At 34.9% G+C, this 19,135-nt stretch overlaps 2 protein-coding genes across 7 annotated transcripts in view; one reads left to right on the plus strand and one right to left on the minus strand.

The window, feature by feature from the left end:
- Trat1 (T cell receptor associated transmembrane adaptor 1) overlaps positions 1-15,379 on the minus strand; it is a 32,359-nt gene extending 16,980 nt beyond the window's left edge. Inside the window, exons 1-4 of the mRNA XM_078041179.1 lie at positions 15,328-15,379; positions 10,260-10,370; positions 4,090-4,104; positions 1,418-1,436 (exon numbers count right to left, since the gene is read on the minus strand). Of these exons, the coding sequence (XP_077897305.1) occupies positions 1,418-1,436; positions 4,090-4,104; positions 10,260-10,370; positions 15,328-15,379 (197 nt within the window). The remainder of the gene's footprint in view (positions 1-1,417; positions 1,437-4,089; positions 4,105-10,259; positions 10,371-15,327) is intronic.
- Retnlb (resistin like beta) overlaps positions 1-19,135 on the plus strand; it is a 90,473-nt gene that overhangs the window by 15,975 nt on the left and 55,363 nt on the right. The gene's annotated exons all lie outside the window — the stretch shown is intronic.

A 19,135-nucleotide genomic window follows, 5' to 3' on the forward strand; every position in this document is an offset into this window, starting at 1 on the left:
ATAGTTCAAGATTTAAAATCAAAAATAAATAAATGGGATGGATTCAAACTAAAAAGCTTCTTCTCAGCAAAAGAAACAATCAATGAGGTGCATAAAGAGCCTATGTTTGGGGAGCCAATTTTTACCACATGCACTTCAGATAGAGCACTAATCTCTAGGGTATATAAAGAACTCAAAAATATGTGTAATATGAATTGTAATGCATTCTGCTGTCATATATAACAAATTAAAATTCTAAAAAATGGGAAAAAAAGAAATTCGCACCGTTTTGCAAGAATAAGAATCATAAAGGTTTACTCTTGAAAAAAATCCTAAACAATTAAAATGGTTTTATACTATCTTCAGCTGGAAAACTTTTTATATTCTTTATCTTCTTACTTTATGGGTTGATATATTATCATCAATTTATCAAGTCGTTTCTATCATCATAAAATGTCCTCATTAGAACTGCAAAAAAATACTTATGAAGGGACTAGACTTCTGCAGTTACACACGGGTAAGGCTGGGGTTATGGTTATTTGTACATTAAAACAGGAGGCTGGAAAGCTCAGAGACACTTGAGCAGCAGTCAGAGAAGGGGCTCATTTGCATACCCCACTGGGAGTGTGTTATATCAGGAAAACACAATCCAGGAGTTCCACTGTCTTCAGCATTCTCAACCCAGAGAAGGGGTCAAGAAGACAGTGGAGACTAGTTATATTTAGGGCACTAAATATATTTGATGAGTGTATTTAGCACCGAGGGGAAATAAAAAGGGTCCCAACCTGCAGAGCTCTAACCATCCAGGAAATAGCCCTAAGGTTGAAGAGTAGCTGAGCAGAGATGTTTTGTAATGCTGGTGGGAACATGCCCCAAGCTTTCTGAGAGAAACTGAAAACTGAGGAGTCATGATAAACTTGAAGTAATTGTGATCCAGGACTGCTTTCCTAGAGTAGGCTGAACAAGCTGCAAATGGGTATGAGTAGTCTTAGATTTTAATTCTCAACCAATAAAAGTAGCACCTTTTTTTTTTCAACTAACCTCTGTAAAATTCACCAATGCTTATGTTTCCAAAACTACAAAACTACCATTCAGAGAATTTGATTAAAATTCAGAGTAGTCTGGATCCTAGACCCACGGTATTCCCACTACACTAACTTTCTTACACAAATAAAAAGCCAAGAATTGTGTAGAATCACAGTTAAAATGAAAACCAAAGTGGCCCCAGGGTAAATATCAGAAAGCGAGTATTTGACTTTCTGTTAGATTTCTGCTGTTCTTAAATTGATCATGTGTCTGACCTACAAGTACAGGAAGAGCAGGGATTTGGGGAAGCAGGACAATGAAGATGAGAGAAGAAAAACTTTTCCCCTTTTGGCCTAGCTTCCCACCTAGACAGATGCTGGGCAGGGGCAGGGAAGAAGCACAATGGGAATACCCAGTATGATGGGAGCTAACTACCTTCTTTCTTGCTATAAGCCACTTTGGAACTGAAAAGGCATAACTAATTCTAGACCTACCTTTAAAAGATGGTCTTGTTTCCACTTACTCTGTTTTAACATTTTTAATTTTAGTAGCTGTAGATTTTTTTTTTTCCCGGAGCTTTAAAGCTCCCATACAAAAGTGATTTTGTTTTCGAACTCCATAATCAAGAGAAATAGAGAAGTTATGAAGTTTATACCTGGACGCTGTGAATTAGCATGCTTTTCTATAGATAAACGTCTGCATTGCATATTCAGATTTTGCCTAAGTGGAGATTTATTACACAAGACAAGAGATGATTGAATCCTTGAAGGAAGGATCTGTGTCTTTTCATCTTTGTATTTCTATTGTTGCAGGACAGTTCTCCAGGTGGCCTTGAAACAATCAAGTTCTCCTCCTCTGTCATTTGTAATTATCAAGAACAAGTAAAAAATGTTCTAAAGAACAACCTCCAGGGATGAAGAGTAACTGGCTTCAGCAGAACAGACTCTAGTCCCCCATAGAGACAGGAGGTCCTTCATCATTAGCCCACCACAGCATTTTGCTCCAGGGTATAAAACCCAATGTGGAGCCAGCTCAGAAGGCTAAGGCAGGAAGCTCTTATTCAAACCCAGCCTCAGCAATTTAGCAAGGCCCTATGCAACTCAGTGAGACCCTGTCTCTAAAGGAAAAAATAAATAAATAAATAATTTGAAAAGGGCTGGAGATGTGGCTCAGTGGTTAAGTGCCCCTGGGTTCATTCCCTAGTACCAAAAATAACAAGGTGGGCTGCTTTCTGAGGTCTCTTAATTCCAGGGTAAGGGAGTCACAAGCAAATGAGATACTATTCCTGGACAATTTTCTCGAGCACTGAAAAACTAACTCACAATGATTTCTAGACTTTTGTTTTCCATTGCTTCATATTTGTGAGTAATAGATCTTCCACATGTAGCTCATTATGTGTGTTGTGTGTCTTGTCACACAAGACACAAGCAAGTAAAAACCACGCAGCCAAAGATGCAGCAGACTGAAGTGATAGAACTCTGTCTCCGGGTGGTTGCCATAGTGATGATCTTTGTTTTCCTCCATGTGGTGTGGATCTTCCCTTGGGTTTGGTCATTAGTGAGCTGGTTTTGCAATTGTCTAAAACAATGCTTATTGTTGAGTGAATATTTACGAAATGAATGAATGTTATAAAGAACCAGGCACTATGGGGCATGCCTGTAATCCCAGTTACTCAGAAGGCTGAAGCAGGAAGATCACAAGTTTGAGGTTAGCCTGGGCATCTTAGTGAAATTCTGATTCAAAATAAAAAGTAAAAAAGCCTGGGAACATAGATCAGTGGTAAAATAACCCTGAGTTCAATCCCCAGTACCACCACAAACAAACAATCAAAACCAGCTTCTTTTTCACATTTGCCCTGCAGGAAAGAGCCTGTTTGCATGGAGATGGGTATTTTATCAAATTTCCCTTCCAACTCCTCCCATTCTAATTCACAAACCATTCTTTAGTTAAATGATCTAGTCATAGATTTCTATCACACTGCATCTTAATTACCCTTCAGATGAAAATCAGTCACCAAGGAGATAGCCTCTACTACATGGTTATTAGGATTATTTTTGTCATATTTTTGGTAATAAACAAAAGAGTAATGAGCAAATCACTCCTGATATGAACTAATGACTTGAAAATTATCTCATGCTTTATAGGAACTCCAATGCAAAAAATAAATAGTCATAAAACTAAAAATTTTGTGTGTGAGTAGGTCTGCCTGCAGCCCAGATCTTCCATCTGTTAGACATTTTACATAGAGAACAACTAAAACCATTAGAACCCCAAAGGCTTATGATTTTTATGCTATGCAGTTAGAAAGTTCTCTGTTTTTCAAAGGCCTGTCAGTCCACCGTTTCAGAGCCTTGAAGAGGCCTTGAAGGCCTCTAAGAAATTCTCTTTATTTAGATTGTTTTTACTCCTATAATGGAATCTCCACTAAAATGACACATTAGGGTTAGAAATACTGTCTGAAAAATGAAATTTCTTTATTATGATTTATGCTATAAACATTTTTAAAAGTATTAAACTATACAAATTTCTCTGTAACTAGATCAATAAATATTAAAGGGAATAAATATTAAAGAATAACTGTAACTGGATGCTCTATTAGATAATTGATTCATTCCACTTACCTATTGATTCACATGACCCTTATAAACAAACAGCGTGCCACTAGGCTTATTGGTATATGAGATATTGCCAGATTTTTCTCTATTCCAGATTCTGAAGTGCAGCATAATTCTATATAAAATTCACCCATGCTTTTAAAATTTTAGTTGAATCATAATCTAGTATATCTGCTTTGGGAATTAATGAGAACTATAGATGCGAGGTTAGAGTTTCATTTCATTCTTCACTCGGCTGTTTGATTGACTCAGGATTTGTTAATAACTAGAGTGGATAATAATGTTAGAGCATCCAATCTTCAGATGAGAGTAAAAATAATTAAAATTCACTTTCATTTTACTTTAACCCAGGTGCAACATCCCTGAATCAAATCTATAAGCAATATAGCCTTTGTTACTTTCCCTCAATAATTGGGAATCATAAAAGATGATTCAATTTCAACATACCTGGGAATGAAGTCATCAGAGCATCTGTACATTTTATCTGAAAAATATCCAAAATATACAAATTAAAAGAAACTTTGGCATACATTTGCTAAATCTTCTACAGAGTGTTCTGAGGGGAGTTTAGCCTCCGTGTAATTTAACATATTTGATCATGCCATTCAGGCCACCACTAATTGAACTTGAGATGCTATGGTTTGAATATGGCTTGATTGTTCCCCGAGGGTCCATGTTTTAAATGCTTCTTCTTCAGAATGACAGTATTGGAAAGTGCTGTGGAACCTTTAAGAACTGGTGCCTGGGGTGAGGTGGGGGTCCTTGGACATTAAGTATATTACCCTCAGAAGGGATTAGGTATTTTCTCAGGAACTCCTAAGTAGTTCTCAGCAGAGGGTTAATATAATAGAAGTAAGACTGGTCACTCCCTCTCTGCCTTCTGGCTGGAGCAGCAATGACGTACTTCAACCCAGGCTCCTGCCATTGTTATCTGCAATGAGGTGATTTGATCAAGGGACAGCAATATAGAGCTTGCATTATGCTGTTTGCATTTTGAATCATCAAGACCATGAGCTAAACAAACCTGTTTTCTGTATAAAGTTAGCTGCCTCAGGCATTTCATTGTAGTGATTGAAGCTGACTAATACAAGAGATGAAGACATTCTGCTATTTGGGCCAATCAGATTCTATCATGGTAATATGAGATGATACAGAAGCCAGAGGCAAGGCCATTTTATGCAGAGGAAACACTAGGCAGAGAAAGCTGGAACTTCTATTCCTGCCTTCCTTGTGGCTCCTGTCCATTGTGGAACATGGACACATTTTCTGCCTTTGAATTCCATCAACACTTCTGCATCCTTTTGTTAGCTTTCTTCTTTGCCATATTGGTTTGAGTAGGCTTTTATTTGTTACCCCTCAAAAAATAATAATAATAATCCTAAGAGAAAGTCCTTTTATTATCTATCTATCTATCTATCTATTTTTAAAGTGTTAACATTTCTTGGCATCTGAACAACAACATAAAAGTGATGCTAAGAAAGTAGTTCCAATCATAAATCCTTCTTATCTACATGCAAATAGTGGTAAGTAAAGGTGACAGTTCTAGGGAGAAGACACTGGTGAAAAGGTGAAACTTAACCTCTAAAATTAATCAAAACAGTAAAATAGCTTCTAAAAGAAATAGTTTTCTTTAGTCTGAAAATACAAGACTGACCAGGAATATAATATTGGACAATGAAACCATAAAAACAATTATGTGCCAAATCTCAGGAAGTAACCCACTGTTGAACCTTGAAACTTGCACATCAAAGGTAAATAATTTCTAGTTAAATATATATTCAAAAGATATTGGAAATACAGTTTTAAGAAATTTATTTGGTGAAGGCAATCAATTCATAATGAATTGTTGGAGTATGTTAAGAAATATTCAGGGAACATTTTTGGTAATTAAGATCAATATTGTGATTTTCATTATCCATCCATCAATGAATTTTCTTTGATTTTGAACTAGATATATAGCATGATATTTATTATATTTTAATTTCTTATTTTTTAACCTGACATTAAATAAAAGCTAAACCCTTTCAGAAGCTATTCTATAAAAATAGAGACCAATATTATCTAAGTCTATGGCAATGACCCAGAGACAGCAGTAACTTTATCTTTTAGTTTTAATATAGGAAACACAGTGAGAGTAAAGAACTAGCAATAACATTTTCAAATAATTGAGTTAGTCACCAAGCATCTGTGAAGATTATTTTTAGCTAGATTTAGTGCAACAATGTTGTTATCCTTCAGAGGAGTTATATACTGGTAAGGTAATATTAGGGGAACAATATATGAAAACAGTCAAATTGCCAGATGAAATGAACATGTTACATTGTGATGCATTTGGAAGAATTCTGTGAAGGACCAAAGGAGGAAAGGTTTTGCACAGCATACATACTAAGCTGCTATGGAACTCAAAATAATGAATGTAACCCATTGGGACCTGTCAGAAATACACTTCTTCCAACCCACAGGAAATGCCCTACCATGAACTGCATATAATAGAGACAGTTATTTTCAACTACTTTCAGATTAGACTTGTGAATGTAAAAACACACAAATGCCAGTGAAAGCCAAAGGTGATCTGAAAGATGCTACACAATAGTTACAAGTTAATGAGCACCCAGCAAAATCAGGAAGCCTGAGAAATATAAATTAATATGTCAAATTATTAGAAGGATAATAATTATACAATAACCAACAATAATAACTAATTAGTTATTATGGACCATAAAATTGTAATGTGGAAAATAAAATATATATATATATATATATATATATAGTATGTGTTGATTCCTTTCTGTGAGAAAGAAATGTTCATACTCATGCCATAAATATTATTCAGATTTACCTATAATTAAAATGATGTACAATAACTTAGTAAAACTGTTGTCTGATGTATCATAGAACAAATTTAGGGTTAGGAATCAGAAGATACTGGATATGATACGATCTCAGCCAATACATTTGTTATGTGACAACATGCAAATTATTTAAAAATTCTGATTCTCAGCTTATTCACAAGGTAGGAATAAATCTACTCCTGTATCATGCAGTATATTTAAAAAACAAATGAAATGATTTCTGTGAAAAAAATTTTACAAAATGACAAAGTTACTTGTTCATGTTACATATTCTAAATACATACCACATAATAAGCCACAATTTAATTGTGTTCAGTTGAATTGGAACATTTCCTTATTAAATGAGCTAGCTGAAAATAGACTGATATTATTAAGATGGTATTTCAACATTGAAGTTAAAAATATTTAAAGGTCAAGTAAAGCTTGACCTGCAATAAAATTGTTGAAATCTCCACTTTGATAAGAAGACAGTCACCAGATGAACATTAATATGAAAGAATATATATATATATATATATATATATATATAATTTGAAAATAAAATGTGAATGAAAAATATTTGAAAATAAAATAATATCCTTGCTTAATAAGGATAGGGAAAAAAGATAAGTAGATAGTGGAGTAAGTAAAAGTATTTCCCCAAACTAATATTTTTAAAAGATAATATGGGCTCTCCAAGGAGAAGTACTTGAGTATGAATATTGGAAAGTATACTCATATAATGAGTCCCCTTGTGTCACCATGTAAAAGGGAAATATATCATAAGGAGTAAAAGGCACAAAAGGAGGAGGAGTCGGAAAAGGAGAAAGAGAAGGTGGAGGAGGTGGAGCAGGGGAGCAAAATCCACCACAAGAAAGTATGAGCAAAAAGCTTTGTGGGGAAAAGGGCACAGAGGTAGCTGTATAAAGAACACAATAGAATAATATGTGAGGCTTCTATGAGAGGAAAGGGGACTGAATCAATGTGAAGGAGAAGAAAATAAGTGATGGAACCATTATCCATCAAGATCAACTCCACTGAAGCAGCACACTGAGAGAGCTCAAGGACACCACATTCTGGGCTGTTCTTAGAATTTAAATGTGTAATCTGGAGTGTGGACCATCAATATTTGGATGATTTTAGTTTTACAGTCCTTCCTAAAGGAAAGTGAACAACTATAATCTCTTTAAATGGGAAGTAGTAATGGAAAATGGAGGGGTGACAGCTAAGTGTGGAGGTCAGCAAGCTCAGGCTTCTGAAAAGAGCTGGCTCTGGCATGAGAGCTGGTGAGTTTATTTAAAAATAGATGGTATGACTTAAAGGCTGCCTAGTCATTTCAATCATATTTAGCAAAATTACAGAGTGTCTGCTTTGTGATAAAGTGGTGAAGGGTGCAAGATGGTGTGTGAGAAGAGCTGGGTGAGTTTTCATGATCCTCTCCTGTGATTCAGATGCAGACTCTTGCGGTTGGGTACACAGAAGAGAGGATGAGAAGCAAACGTATTTGCTTTTATGTTTTCTTCTTTAAAAGGTACACCCTTCTAAGCACTATACACTACAACAAGAAACAATAGCTCATAGTTTAATCCCCACAATAGAATCTTTCTGATTAATTTTCCATGAGAAATGTGAAAAATGTGTATTATTTTCTAGAGAAGAGGAGATACACTGACAGGACTTTGATATATGTGCAAACCGTGCACTTGTTTATCCTTCTCGAAAGAATTGGAGAAGTAATGTTCCTTGGATTTAAAGAAGGAAAAAGCTAATGCATTCCTATCGGGAAAATGAATAAATATAATCCTCCTAAAAGAACAGGTTTGGACAAAGAATCACATAAAAATGAAAGATTTGTTTGGGGAGGAAAAGAGAACTCTATTTCAAAGCTTCTACCCAGCTGCTACAGAAAACATCAAGGAAAGGCTTATCTTGTCTATCTGATTGAATGTGCAGATATTATATTGTCACAAGGATGGAGATTTTCTTTTGTAAGCTATTTAATACACCAGCAAAACTTATTCACCCACTGTTTGCCAAGGTGGAGTCAGACCTTGCAAGTTTCTTAGCCACAAAGATTAGCACAGAAATGCAAACACAAAAAGTTGCATGAGGTCAGATGCAAGAGCATTGCATTTACAGACCAAGTTTTAGAAAAGCTGACTGAGAGGGCAGAATCTCTTGTCTATGCAGGACAAACAGGTCAGAGGGGAGTCTCCAGGGAGACCTGGGCTCGAGTTAGACATGTCAGTCCACTGATTATCTTGTCCCACAAAAATCTTAAAAGGATACCACCTGGATCAACAGAAAAATGAGGCACTAGCTTAGATGATGGCTCTCGTCATACTTACCACCTTAAATTACTTCACCTCTCTAGCTCTCAAATTGTCTTTCTCTAATTCAGGTAATATCATCATCTGCCTTCATAAAAGGTCTCAAATAAGAAATTAAACTATCCTTTACTACTTTTAGCTTGTATTTTTCTATAAAAGAAATAAACTTTGTAAAAAAAAAGTCTGATGATGAGTCATTTATACATCTGCCTTATAAAATGTGGTTGTTTGAAGATACATTTGTTTTTAACAATAATTATGGAAAGCTTGTAAGTGAAAAAGCATTGCTTGCCTGGCATTTCACCTTAGACACAGATCTGATGTATAGAGGTCCTAAAAGAATGTTAGGTTTCCAGGTGAGGACATTTCATCAACACAAAAGCATATGTACTGGTAGAAACATTCTTTGCACAGAGAATTAGAAAAATGAGGCACTTAACTCAGATTTTGCTATTGAATCAATGCATGACCTCACTATGTCACTTCATTTTCTAGTACCTCTAATCTTTTTTTAAAATCTGTATGACAATGCCTTCTCCATATTTCACATTATCATTTCCAGCACTTAAGAAGCTACTCCTGAGAGGGCCAAGGACACTCCCTGCAATGTGACCATTGCTCTCAATTGATTCAAGTTTTCTTGGACATATGTGTCTACCTTACCTTTGTTAGCTTAGTTTTATTTCTTTTCATCTGTTAGAAAACAATGCTTTTATCTTTTCTTGTCTTTATTTTTGGCCCATGTAGGATCTGTCCCTCAAAAGTTTCTTAGACCTAGAATATTGATATCTCCCAGAAATGGTTCAACTTTCATTCTTCCATCCCATGAATCCATGTACTCAGCATGCCTGTGTTGAATGCCTACAGCATGCTGTGCTAGTTACTGACCTTTACACTACTTTAATCATGGTATATGCAGGTAAAACACGTGGTTAAAACTGCTGTCCAGCCTGTTGAAAAAGAAGCACTGACAGTAGCAGATCCTCTTGGTCTGTTCTCCTAGTCCCTGGGATGGGCTGATTATAAGCCCATGGTTCAATCAATGCCCTTTCCACTTCTCTTCTGAAGCCACCTCACTCTGTGGATCTGCAGAGGGCCCGCTGACCTCGAGAGGATTTGAATAGGCTTGAACCTTAAAGAGATACTCTTCTCCTCTTCCTGTATCAGAGAGAATTTTTGTGGCCGCATTTTGATGAGTTGTCCAATTGGAAGGGAAAAAGTTTTTTACCAGGATAATCCCTTGCAAGTCTATACCCTAAGGCAAAGGTAAAGTTAAATTTAGTGGTTTTTTTTTCACATTTCTAATATGATTGCATTGTTAAATTAAGAAAACACTTGGAATTAAAAAAAATCAAATAGATTTTCTGCAGAGAAAATATTCTATTGGATGACATTTCATGAAATTGTCTACTTCTGTAGGCTTTCCACTGACTACACTCTCCATTCAAGCAGGTACCATATATGTCAAAATGTCTTACCTTGTCGTTGCTTTTCTACATAGTGAGAGATATTGAAGATCAACGAAATAACCAGAGCCAAACCCAAGAAGGCTAGAAGTCCCCAGAGAAAAAAGGGGCATTCAGAGTTTCCTGGAAACAAAAGGAAATACACCCATGATATAGTAGTTAACTCCTCATTTTTTTGATCTGGTTGGTCTCACAATGAAAATGGCTGCATTCATTTGTAATAAAGGAAAAGTCCTCCAACAAGAAATTAATCATCATTGACCGACCAAAAGCTTATTACAGATTTCAAAGTGGGTGTAGGCAGTAAGTCCTTGAATTCAGCATGGGCAAAAGGAAACAAATTTCCCAAATTCCTACTGTTGATGACATGGAAGATATTTTTAGACTGGCTGTTAAAAGGTGACTAGTGGTCACTGATTATAAAAGCCTTCATTCAAAAAAAGAATATCCTAATGATCAAGAATCATAATTTGCCATCTTTTCCCTTTCTCTAATATTCAGACAAAAATCATGTGTGCTTTCCCTGCTTACAGAAAACCACTGGTTCTCTTCCATCAAGCCTTGCAGTGTCGAACATCAGGTACTGAAAAACAACGATAATTCTGGAATCAAAGCAACTCAGGTCTGTTAGGACTGGCCCCAAGGAGCTCTCCTCAGACTATTTAGAACTCCATGAATGAACAGCAGGGAATTCATTAAGACACTCTTTCCCCTCTGTGAAGAGAAGCACAAACTCTCTTTGTTTCATTTCTGAGTTATGAAAGACATTTTATGGGATATTATGTAAGATGCACTTGATAGTTTATGACTATCTCTACACCTATATGAAGGACCGTCAGATGATTAACCTAATTTGACATATCTTAGTAGTCATATCCCTGTAGAGCCCACATCATTTGCTGACCCCAGAAAAGTAATTTGTAATTCTGCATTACAACATATATATTTATTCAACAAATATCAATGAGAAATCACTTCTGTAGCAAGAACTATGTCCTATACTAGGGATCAATGATTTAAAAATGAACAGAATGCTTATGCTCAAGAACCTCTACTTAAGTTGTGAATGTAGACGTTAAACACTTAATTAGAAATACAAGGTGAATATAGCTATAATAGAGATTACATTCCTCCATGGTCCCAAACCTTATGCTATGAGACATCTAAAATCAGAGCCCGTTTTAGACCTCTTCAAAGAAATGAAAATACTACCATGTTAAACCCAGTAAAGACTATACAAAGTCGTAACAGAGGGAAAATTAGTTTTGCTTCCCTACTCTTTTTAAAGTACAACAAAGACTTTCTAAACCAAAATAACTTTTATGCTGCTCAATACTCCTTATTTTCTGAATCTCACTCTTGACATTTGAATTGTGTACTTGAGTTGGCATCATTGATTTTTAAATGAGCATAGTTAGGCATATGAGTGATTAAATACAGAAAATGGGTATGCGTATTATGATATAAATATGTCTATACATATATGCATCTAATTTACATGTCACCTGTTTGTACATATGTACATTGTTTTCATTCAAATTTGTTCAAATCTCTTTTAATGCCTGAAAAATTGTCACCTGCTCAAACTTCCTCTTTAATTTAGTACCATGTTATTTCTATATGTTGGAAATATAATAATCTTTACTGAGAATTAAGCTATTCTATCTTTTATTCTGTGATGCCATTATGTGTGCTTTAAAATATTTTTTCAAGAATAACTAATAAATAGAAAAAAATAACTAATGATGATGATAAAATGTGTGGTTTTATTTCATTTAAGGGAATGTTTGCATTTCATAAATATAAGAAAATTTAAAGACTCAAAAAGTCTTTTTACCTCTGCAAGAGACCTGCCAATTCATTAATACCAGATTTTTCTGGAGAGAAGAGGCCAATTTATTTCTCATAAACATGACTTCATTAAGTATTTTTGAGGATTTGACAACACAATTAACTACATTAAACATACAGAAATTCTGGGTATTGCATGCTATTGTATGTATTTCTAGAATTATTTATTTGATTTTTTTACAGTTTTACCTATTTGTTTAAAAAAATTGCTCTGTGATAGTAAATTTTTAAAATTTCAGCAATGCCAATATAGAGTAACCTGGAAGATCTACCAAAACATAAATGGAGACTATTATACTAATTAGCCTTTCTTATTATAGTGTGTTTATGTTATTTTTAGTGGCTGCCTAGATTTTTTCAGTGTTGCTGTAATGTCTAGTCATTTCCCTAAATGGGCATTTCCCATTAAATGGGCATTCTAATTTTTAAAAACATTTTCTCTTACACACAATGCAGAAAACACCATTGAACATTTTTGTGGATATGTGAGCTTATTGTACAAGAGTTCCTGGGTGTGGAATTGCTGGGTCAAAGGGTACTTTGGGAATTATTAAGAAAGCTTTCAGAGAGAGATTGCTCCTCACCTGCTCATCCTGCCCCGACCTTCAGTCCCACCCCACATTGATGACTGTCATTTTCAGGTGGTTGATCCAACTATAACTATGCAGAGGAGGCCAGCTAGTGGTCTCGTTTCCCAGACAGGTCTGAGTTTCCCTCTTTCCTATCACAATACAGGGGTAAAGGGGGTGATTTCTGTCATTAAAGACCCTTGCTCTTTTCCTCTTCTTGCAAATGTCATTGAAGCACCCATAGTCTAGGTGTAGGTCTAAATCCTTCCCCCATGTTAAAGAAATCTGAGGGCACACACTACATATTCCATTGAATTATATTACAACTCTCATTTCAAATTATTCAGTCAAGTTCACCCTCTACGGTCTCTGTATCGGTGACACTTAACAAATTTTACTTGCTACAGAAAGGCCAAATGTATTACACACATCATTCGTGTTCGAAACAAAAAATAATTAGTAAATTAATAAGTCCAGATAAGCAAAAACAAAAAGATAAAACAGGCTTAACCATATTATCAAGAGACAATCAGTGTGAACACTTCGGTTACTATATAGACCCTTTAACAACAGCCTTGAACTGCAAGGTCCACTTGTACCTGGATATCATTTTTTGGAGATTTGCAACAATTAGAAAAAATTTACAGATGAACCCCATGGTCCAGATACTGGAAAAAAATTAGGAAAAAGATATGTCATAAATGTATAAAATATATGTAGGTGATAGTCTATTCTACCAACTGCTTCCATGAAATATATACACAACTCTATTACAAAGAGTTGAAATTTATTAAAACTTTATTCACTAAACATAGACTATCCATAGAGCCATTCTCAATTGAGAAAAAAGTAAGCAAACATAAAGATGAAATATTAAATCATAACTGCATGAAATTAATTATAGTAATACTATACTACTGTAATTATTTCATAGCCACCTCCAGTTACTATTGCTATGAGCTCAGTGTCTGCTTAAAATATCCCATGACACTAATCATCCCTGTATAAGAAATTTGTTCTTCTCGCCAGCAAATTGCAGATGGCAGTGAGCTTCTCACATATTTTTCACCATCAATATTACACATGATATTTTTAAAATGTCTTCATCAACTCTTTATGTTATTGCTCATGGTCAACAGCAAGCTATAAGTAGTTACATTCGGAGGAGCCAAAAGTTATATGCAAACTTTCAACTGAGTAAGGGGGTGCACCTAACCTCAGAGTTATACTTCCAAACCTATTTTTCTTTGTGTAGAAATTATTAAGAATGCAGACATAAGATTCCATTAAACCCTAGATTGTTATCTATTCCCCCCCCCAAATAATTTTACTATGTCTTTCTTTTCCTATGAACAAAATGTGCTTCCATTTCTTTGGGCAGCCTAATATTCCATTTTATGAATATTCCATAATTTATTTAAGCAATCTTTATCATTTAACACTTAAGTTGCTTCTTTTTTTTAGTTATAAACAAATTTCGACAAATGTTTTTATAGCTAAAATAGATACATAGCTTCATATTTCAGGTTAAAAAATTTTGAAGATGAATGTTTGGACCACAGTATATACTTAAATTAAAGAACTTTGATATCTTGATATCCAAGTTTTTAAAATACCATGGTATGTGGACTTGTTTAGGCCAGTCTGACCTTTGTTCCCATTAGGTCATGGGGCTTATGCTTATTTGCTCTTTCGGATGATCCATACCACATTAACCACCGCTCCTGACCAAGCTGTCTTCCTGTACACTATATCCCTATACTCCCCTCTCCAATGGACTCTGGAGAAAACTGTCCCTTTAAAAATTTTTCTGTGGATTGTGACATCGATTTTTTAGGAAAAGGTACCTGTTCCTACCTCTGCTTTAGACACAGAGGACATCACCTCTTTTATTCCTCATCAAAAACTATTTCCACAAAATGATACTTCAGATTTCCAGCATATCTTTGGGATTTACTTCACAAACTCCCAATTATATCCCATTATTATTATTATTCTGAAGCACTTGCAATTTTGAATAGATGTGTGCTTTCTACTTCATGTGCTTATATCTCTGTATATTCACTCCTTTGCCTAAAATGCCTTTCCTCTTAGTCATCTAAAACATAACTAGGCACCCTACAAGGTTACCTTCTCTTTGAAACTTTCCCTCAGTGCTGCCTGTCCTCTACCAGGTGACATCTCACAGACCCCTCTACATTTAAACAAATATTAAGGTAATAATTTTGTGTATCAATCAATTTCCCCTAGTAAACTGTGAACTCCGCAAAGGGAAGAAACTGCCTATTCATCTTTGTTTTCATGCCCCAATTTCCTCATTGGTAAAAAGAAAAAATAGTGATAATAATAGTGCCTGTTGTGGAACTAAGTGAAGTAAGATGTAATAAGATTTTTTAGAATAATGTTGCTCACTAGTAAGATGCTTAATAATCAATAACTTTGATTAATAACTTACTGGTAAGACTCCTACTATTGTATCTGCAACAAAGTCAACAAAATGTAACTGCTCACTACACATGTGTCAGCTCCCTGAAGAAATGAAGATGAAATAAAAAGGGGTAATGTAATGAGTAACGGCCAACAGAAAGGTTCTGACCAGATATGTTCTAGTCATATCTACAACCCAGAAAAGGAGTGTTTGAAGATTCCCTTCCACTTACCTCCAGCATTATTGAGAAGAAAAGATCTAACCCCAGCAGCTGGGAAATCCATGCTTGTGAATAGAAGAGTAACCTATTAAATCACTGTGGCTTTGGCAAAAGTACTTATCAACAATGCCTTAATTCTGTCTTCCCTGAATCTATATTTACCAAGAAAACTTAAGCTATTCATTTCTTTTCCAGGAAACTTGAAATAAGGAAGTTGGTGTTAACAGCTGGCCATCAGAATAGACTAGAAGAGGTGTCCATCACTATAAATGTAAACATTTATTTTCTTTTGAGAGTTTGCTTAGTGTCACTAAATTATGTGGGAAAAGCTATTTGGAAACTACTACTGGGCTCTGTGAGCTCTGTGAGAGAGCCCTGGGAAATACATGGCTGCATAAAACCAGGATGTCAATCACAAGAGTCAGCGTGAGCAGAAATACTCTTCTGACAGAATACACAATAATTTGAGAAGCATAAAATGGGCATATGTTTTCACTTTCTTCTCAATTTTTTACCTTAAGATCCAAAATGTTTACCTGTACTAGTTAAATTCTACCGTCCTACTAACAAGAATGTTGTCCTATATGCTAGTAACATGGATCTTTCTTCAGAAACCAGAGTAGCTTCCCAAATATTTACTCTGTCTTGCTATTGTCAGAGAAAGAAGGATTAAAGTACCAATTAAATCCCAATTATTTTTTGGCAGATGTCCATCTTTCTTTTTTAAATTTTAAATCTATCAATTAAGTAGGATAAGGATGATTATTGAGTATATATAGTATAGAATATCTTTCCTAAGAACACATATTACAACTAACTTATTATAAAGTTGAGCAGAACACTACATTGCTTAAAATTAAGCATTTAATTGATGTATTAATAATTTACCTTTGGCAATGTGGACTTGTAACTCTGCTTTGGAAATAATCCAGCATGGAAATGATATATCAAATCCCTACATCATATAATTTGGGAACATGCTCTTTTGCTTGTCATGTGTGAAAAGGATGTAGAATTGATTTTGGATAGTAATTTTGACCCTGCCTGAATGAAGCTATCTGAACATTCCCCCAAAAGGAAGTTAAATGGGCTTGCTTTGATGGCTTCCTATTCTACAACATGTTCCAGTTATGTTCCCAAAATTCCTTTAAGAGGAGGATATCAACACCACATCCATCTGTTAGATCACTAAAGCACACAATCTACCCCAAGGTGGCAACAGAGAGTTGAACTTCAGGTTGTATTCAGAAAATAGAAGCTAAAACTCTCTTTTGCTCTCTTTTACTCTTTTAATTTCCATATTATCTACCTTTGTTATCAGGGGGAAATAATATATGTTTTAAGAAAAAGAAGCAACCTAAGAAACTTGCCATAAAATTCATTAATTATAGTGTACTAAGGACTAGAAGGCATTGCTTAATATATCACTTGGTGTCTCAAGTTTAAGGACCCATGTGTCTCCTTAGGATCTGGTACATTTTTATGTTTAGATCCCATGTGAATATTTTAATTGATCACCATCTCTGACTTTACAGTTTTCCTTAAGTAAATCTCTAGTATTACATGACTCTCACTTTCATGGCCCAATTGTGTCCCTTTACCCTGACTCATTTGGTTATCTTTTACACTATTATTATCCATTTCTAACACCCCTCTTTCTAGGGGAGGAGAAAATAAATACATAGAAAATAATAACAAATCTTTAGCACTTATGATACTTGGGAAAAGTAATAAAATCAATCTCTTTTCTAGTTAGGGGTTTTTATCCATTTCCTAATTTATCTAGTATTTTGCATACTCTCAATAAATAGTTACAGTTTGGGTAAATAAAATATAGTCCAATATAAAAAGTCATACTTCAAGGATGTAAGCAGAAAGCCCTAATCTTATTTTTAAAATTACACTAAATCTAGCTATAAATCATCCTATCACTTGGAAAAAATTATATTTCAAATAGAAGTTTTAGTTTCTGTCTTCCACTAAAGGGAAGCTTGGAAAAGTCATAATAGTCCATTAATTGCTACAAGGAGATAATTTTGCTCTCAGTTACAAAGAAACAACTAAATCAATATCATAAACCTACATTTTACACTAAAAATTTTAGGAAATTTTTTAATAAATTTCATGGAATATGTCAACAATATTAAATCAAGAACTAGGACCACAGTGTGCAGTACTTAAGGATTGCATTTTTTCATTTATTGAAACAGCAAATCTGTTCCAAATAAGTAAATGGAGGCCTTTTAAAACCCACGCTAAATCATAATAGGCAGAGTGTGACTAGCCATGTGCAGAAGGTAGCATAGCAGGGTCTCCAGTTCTCCCTTGATTTTAGGAGTCCCTAGTTCTGTTTCCCAAGATTTTTTTTTTTCACTAGTAATGTGAACTGAGTTTTCAATGGAAGGATTTTCATTTATAAGCTTTGTATTTCATGACATTTTTGATACCTTCCACACATTTTTGATTACCAAAAATAAACACTCCAACTTTGAAGAACAAAACAATACACATAAAAACACACAAGAGCAGATATAGAGTAGCTAAATGGTGGACATTTTCAACAAGTCTGTAGAAATACACACACACACACTCCCTTGTCCTCTTATTCAAGAACTCTCCATATGTAGAATTAATGTCTCCCATAGCCTGTAGGAATCTACTTGGGATGGGACAGTGCCTCTGAAAACACTGTATGCACAAAGTACTTAAAACTTCTTGCCCCACAAGTGCAATCTTTAGATTATTTTTTTATTTAATTATTCATTAACTGTAGCTACTTTCAATTATATAGCTTTTATCAATTTCAAAAGAACATCCACACAATTTGAATTCAACAATTTACACTGTTAACAAGCCAAAGGCCTTGAAAAATTATTAGTAAGCAAATGACAGCTAGGAAAATCATGATTTAAGTTTCTACCTAGCTTTCAAATGCCAGGGGCTAATAGTTTGAGTCTTTTAAGCAACTAACACACTGTTTTTAAGGCAAGATTGGAAACCCACCAAGTTTAATGAATGTCTGTTAATGAACGGAGGATTTTTGAGATGTACGTGTGGGTTGTGGAGTAGGCTGTACTGGGGAGGGAAAAATAGCAAATACTGGCTTTGAAATGTCTTCCAACAGTACAAGAAAGAGAATGAGAGTAGTCAATTCACTAGCCGTATGACTGGTTGTGTGCCAATCACTGAAGCTCACTAAACTGACTATAAAACAGGAATTCATGTCTTCATCTGTGTGACATCAGGCCACCCCTTTCTAACACATCATGATTCTTCTCTGTCAGTACTTATGGAATTTAATTAAGAAAGTGTACACATGGGAGTGAGGTAGTGGGCAGATTTTAAGAGAGTGTGTTAAGATTTCTCCAGTGCTAGTGTCCTTGCTGCTTTCACAATTAAATTTTAATTGAGATTAGTAAACTTCAGAAATCCTGTTGGGCTTAAAGAGCTGCCAAAAGCCCTTTTGTCAATGAACTTTTCTTTATCTGTAGTTAGCTACTTCATTTTATATATGTACTTATTGTTTTCTTATTAGAGAAATACCTTGGAGAGACTCTGAAGGCAGCATGATTGCATGAAACCTTTAATCCCACAAAATACTTACCTACTATGTTTTAATGTTTCGAGTAAGTTCTGTTAATTTTATTTTACTTTTAATTTAGGAATGCCAAGAAATTTTAAATGTTTAAATGTTTAGAGAATTACACATTAATGAGATCTATTACCCACCAGCAATTTCTGCACACATTTCTCAGAGTCATGGCCTTCAAATGTCAATCTTTCCTGGATTGACTTTTCTTAACATCACAGCCAAATATGA

This window comes from Ictidomys tridecemlineatus, chromosome 3, assembly GCF_052094955.1.
Source record: "Ictidomys tridecemlineatus isolate mIctTri1 chromosome 3, mIctTri1.hap1, whole genome shotgun sequence".
Taxonomy (NCBI): Eukaryota; Metazoa; Chordata; class Mammalia; order Rodentia; family Sciuridae; genus Ictidomys; species Ictidomys tridecemlineatus.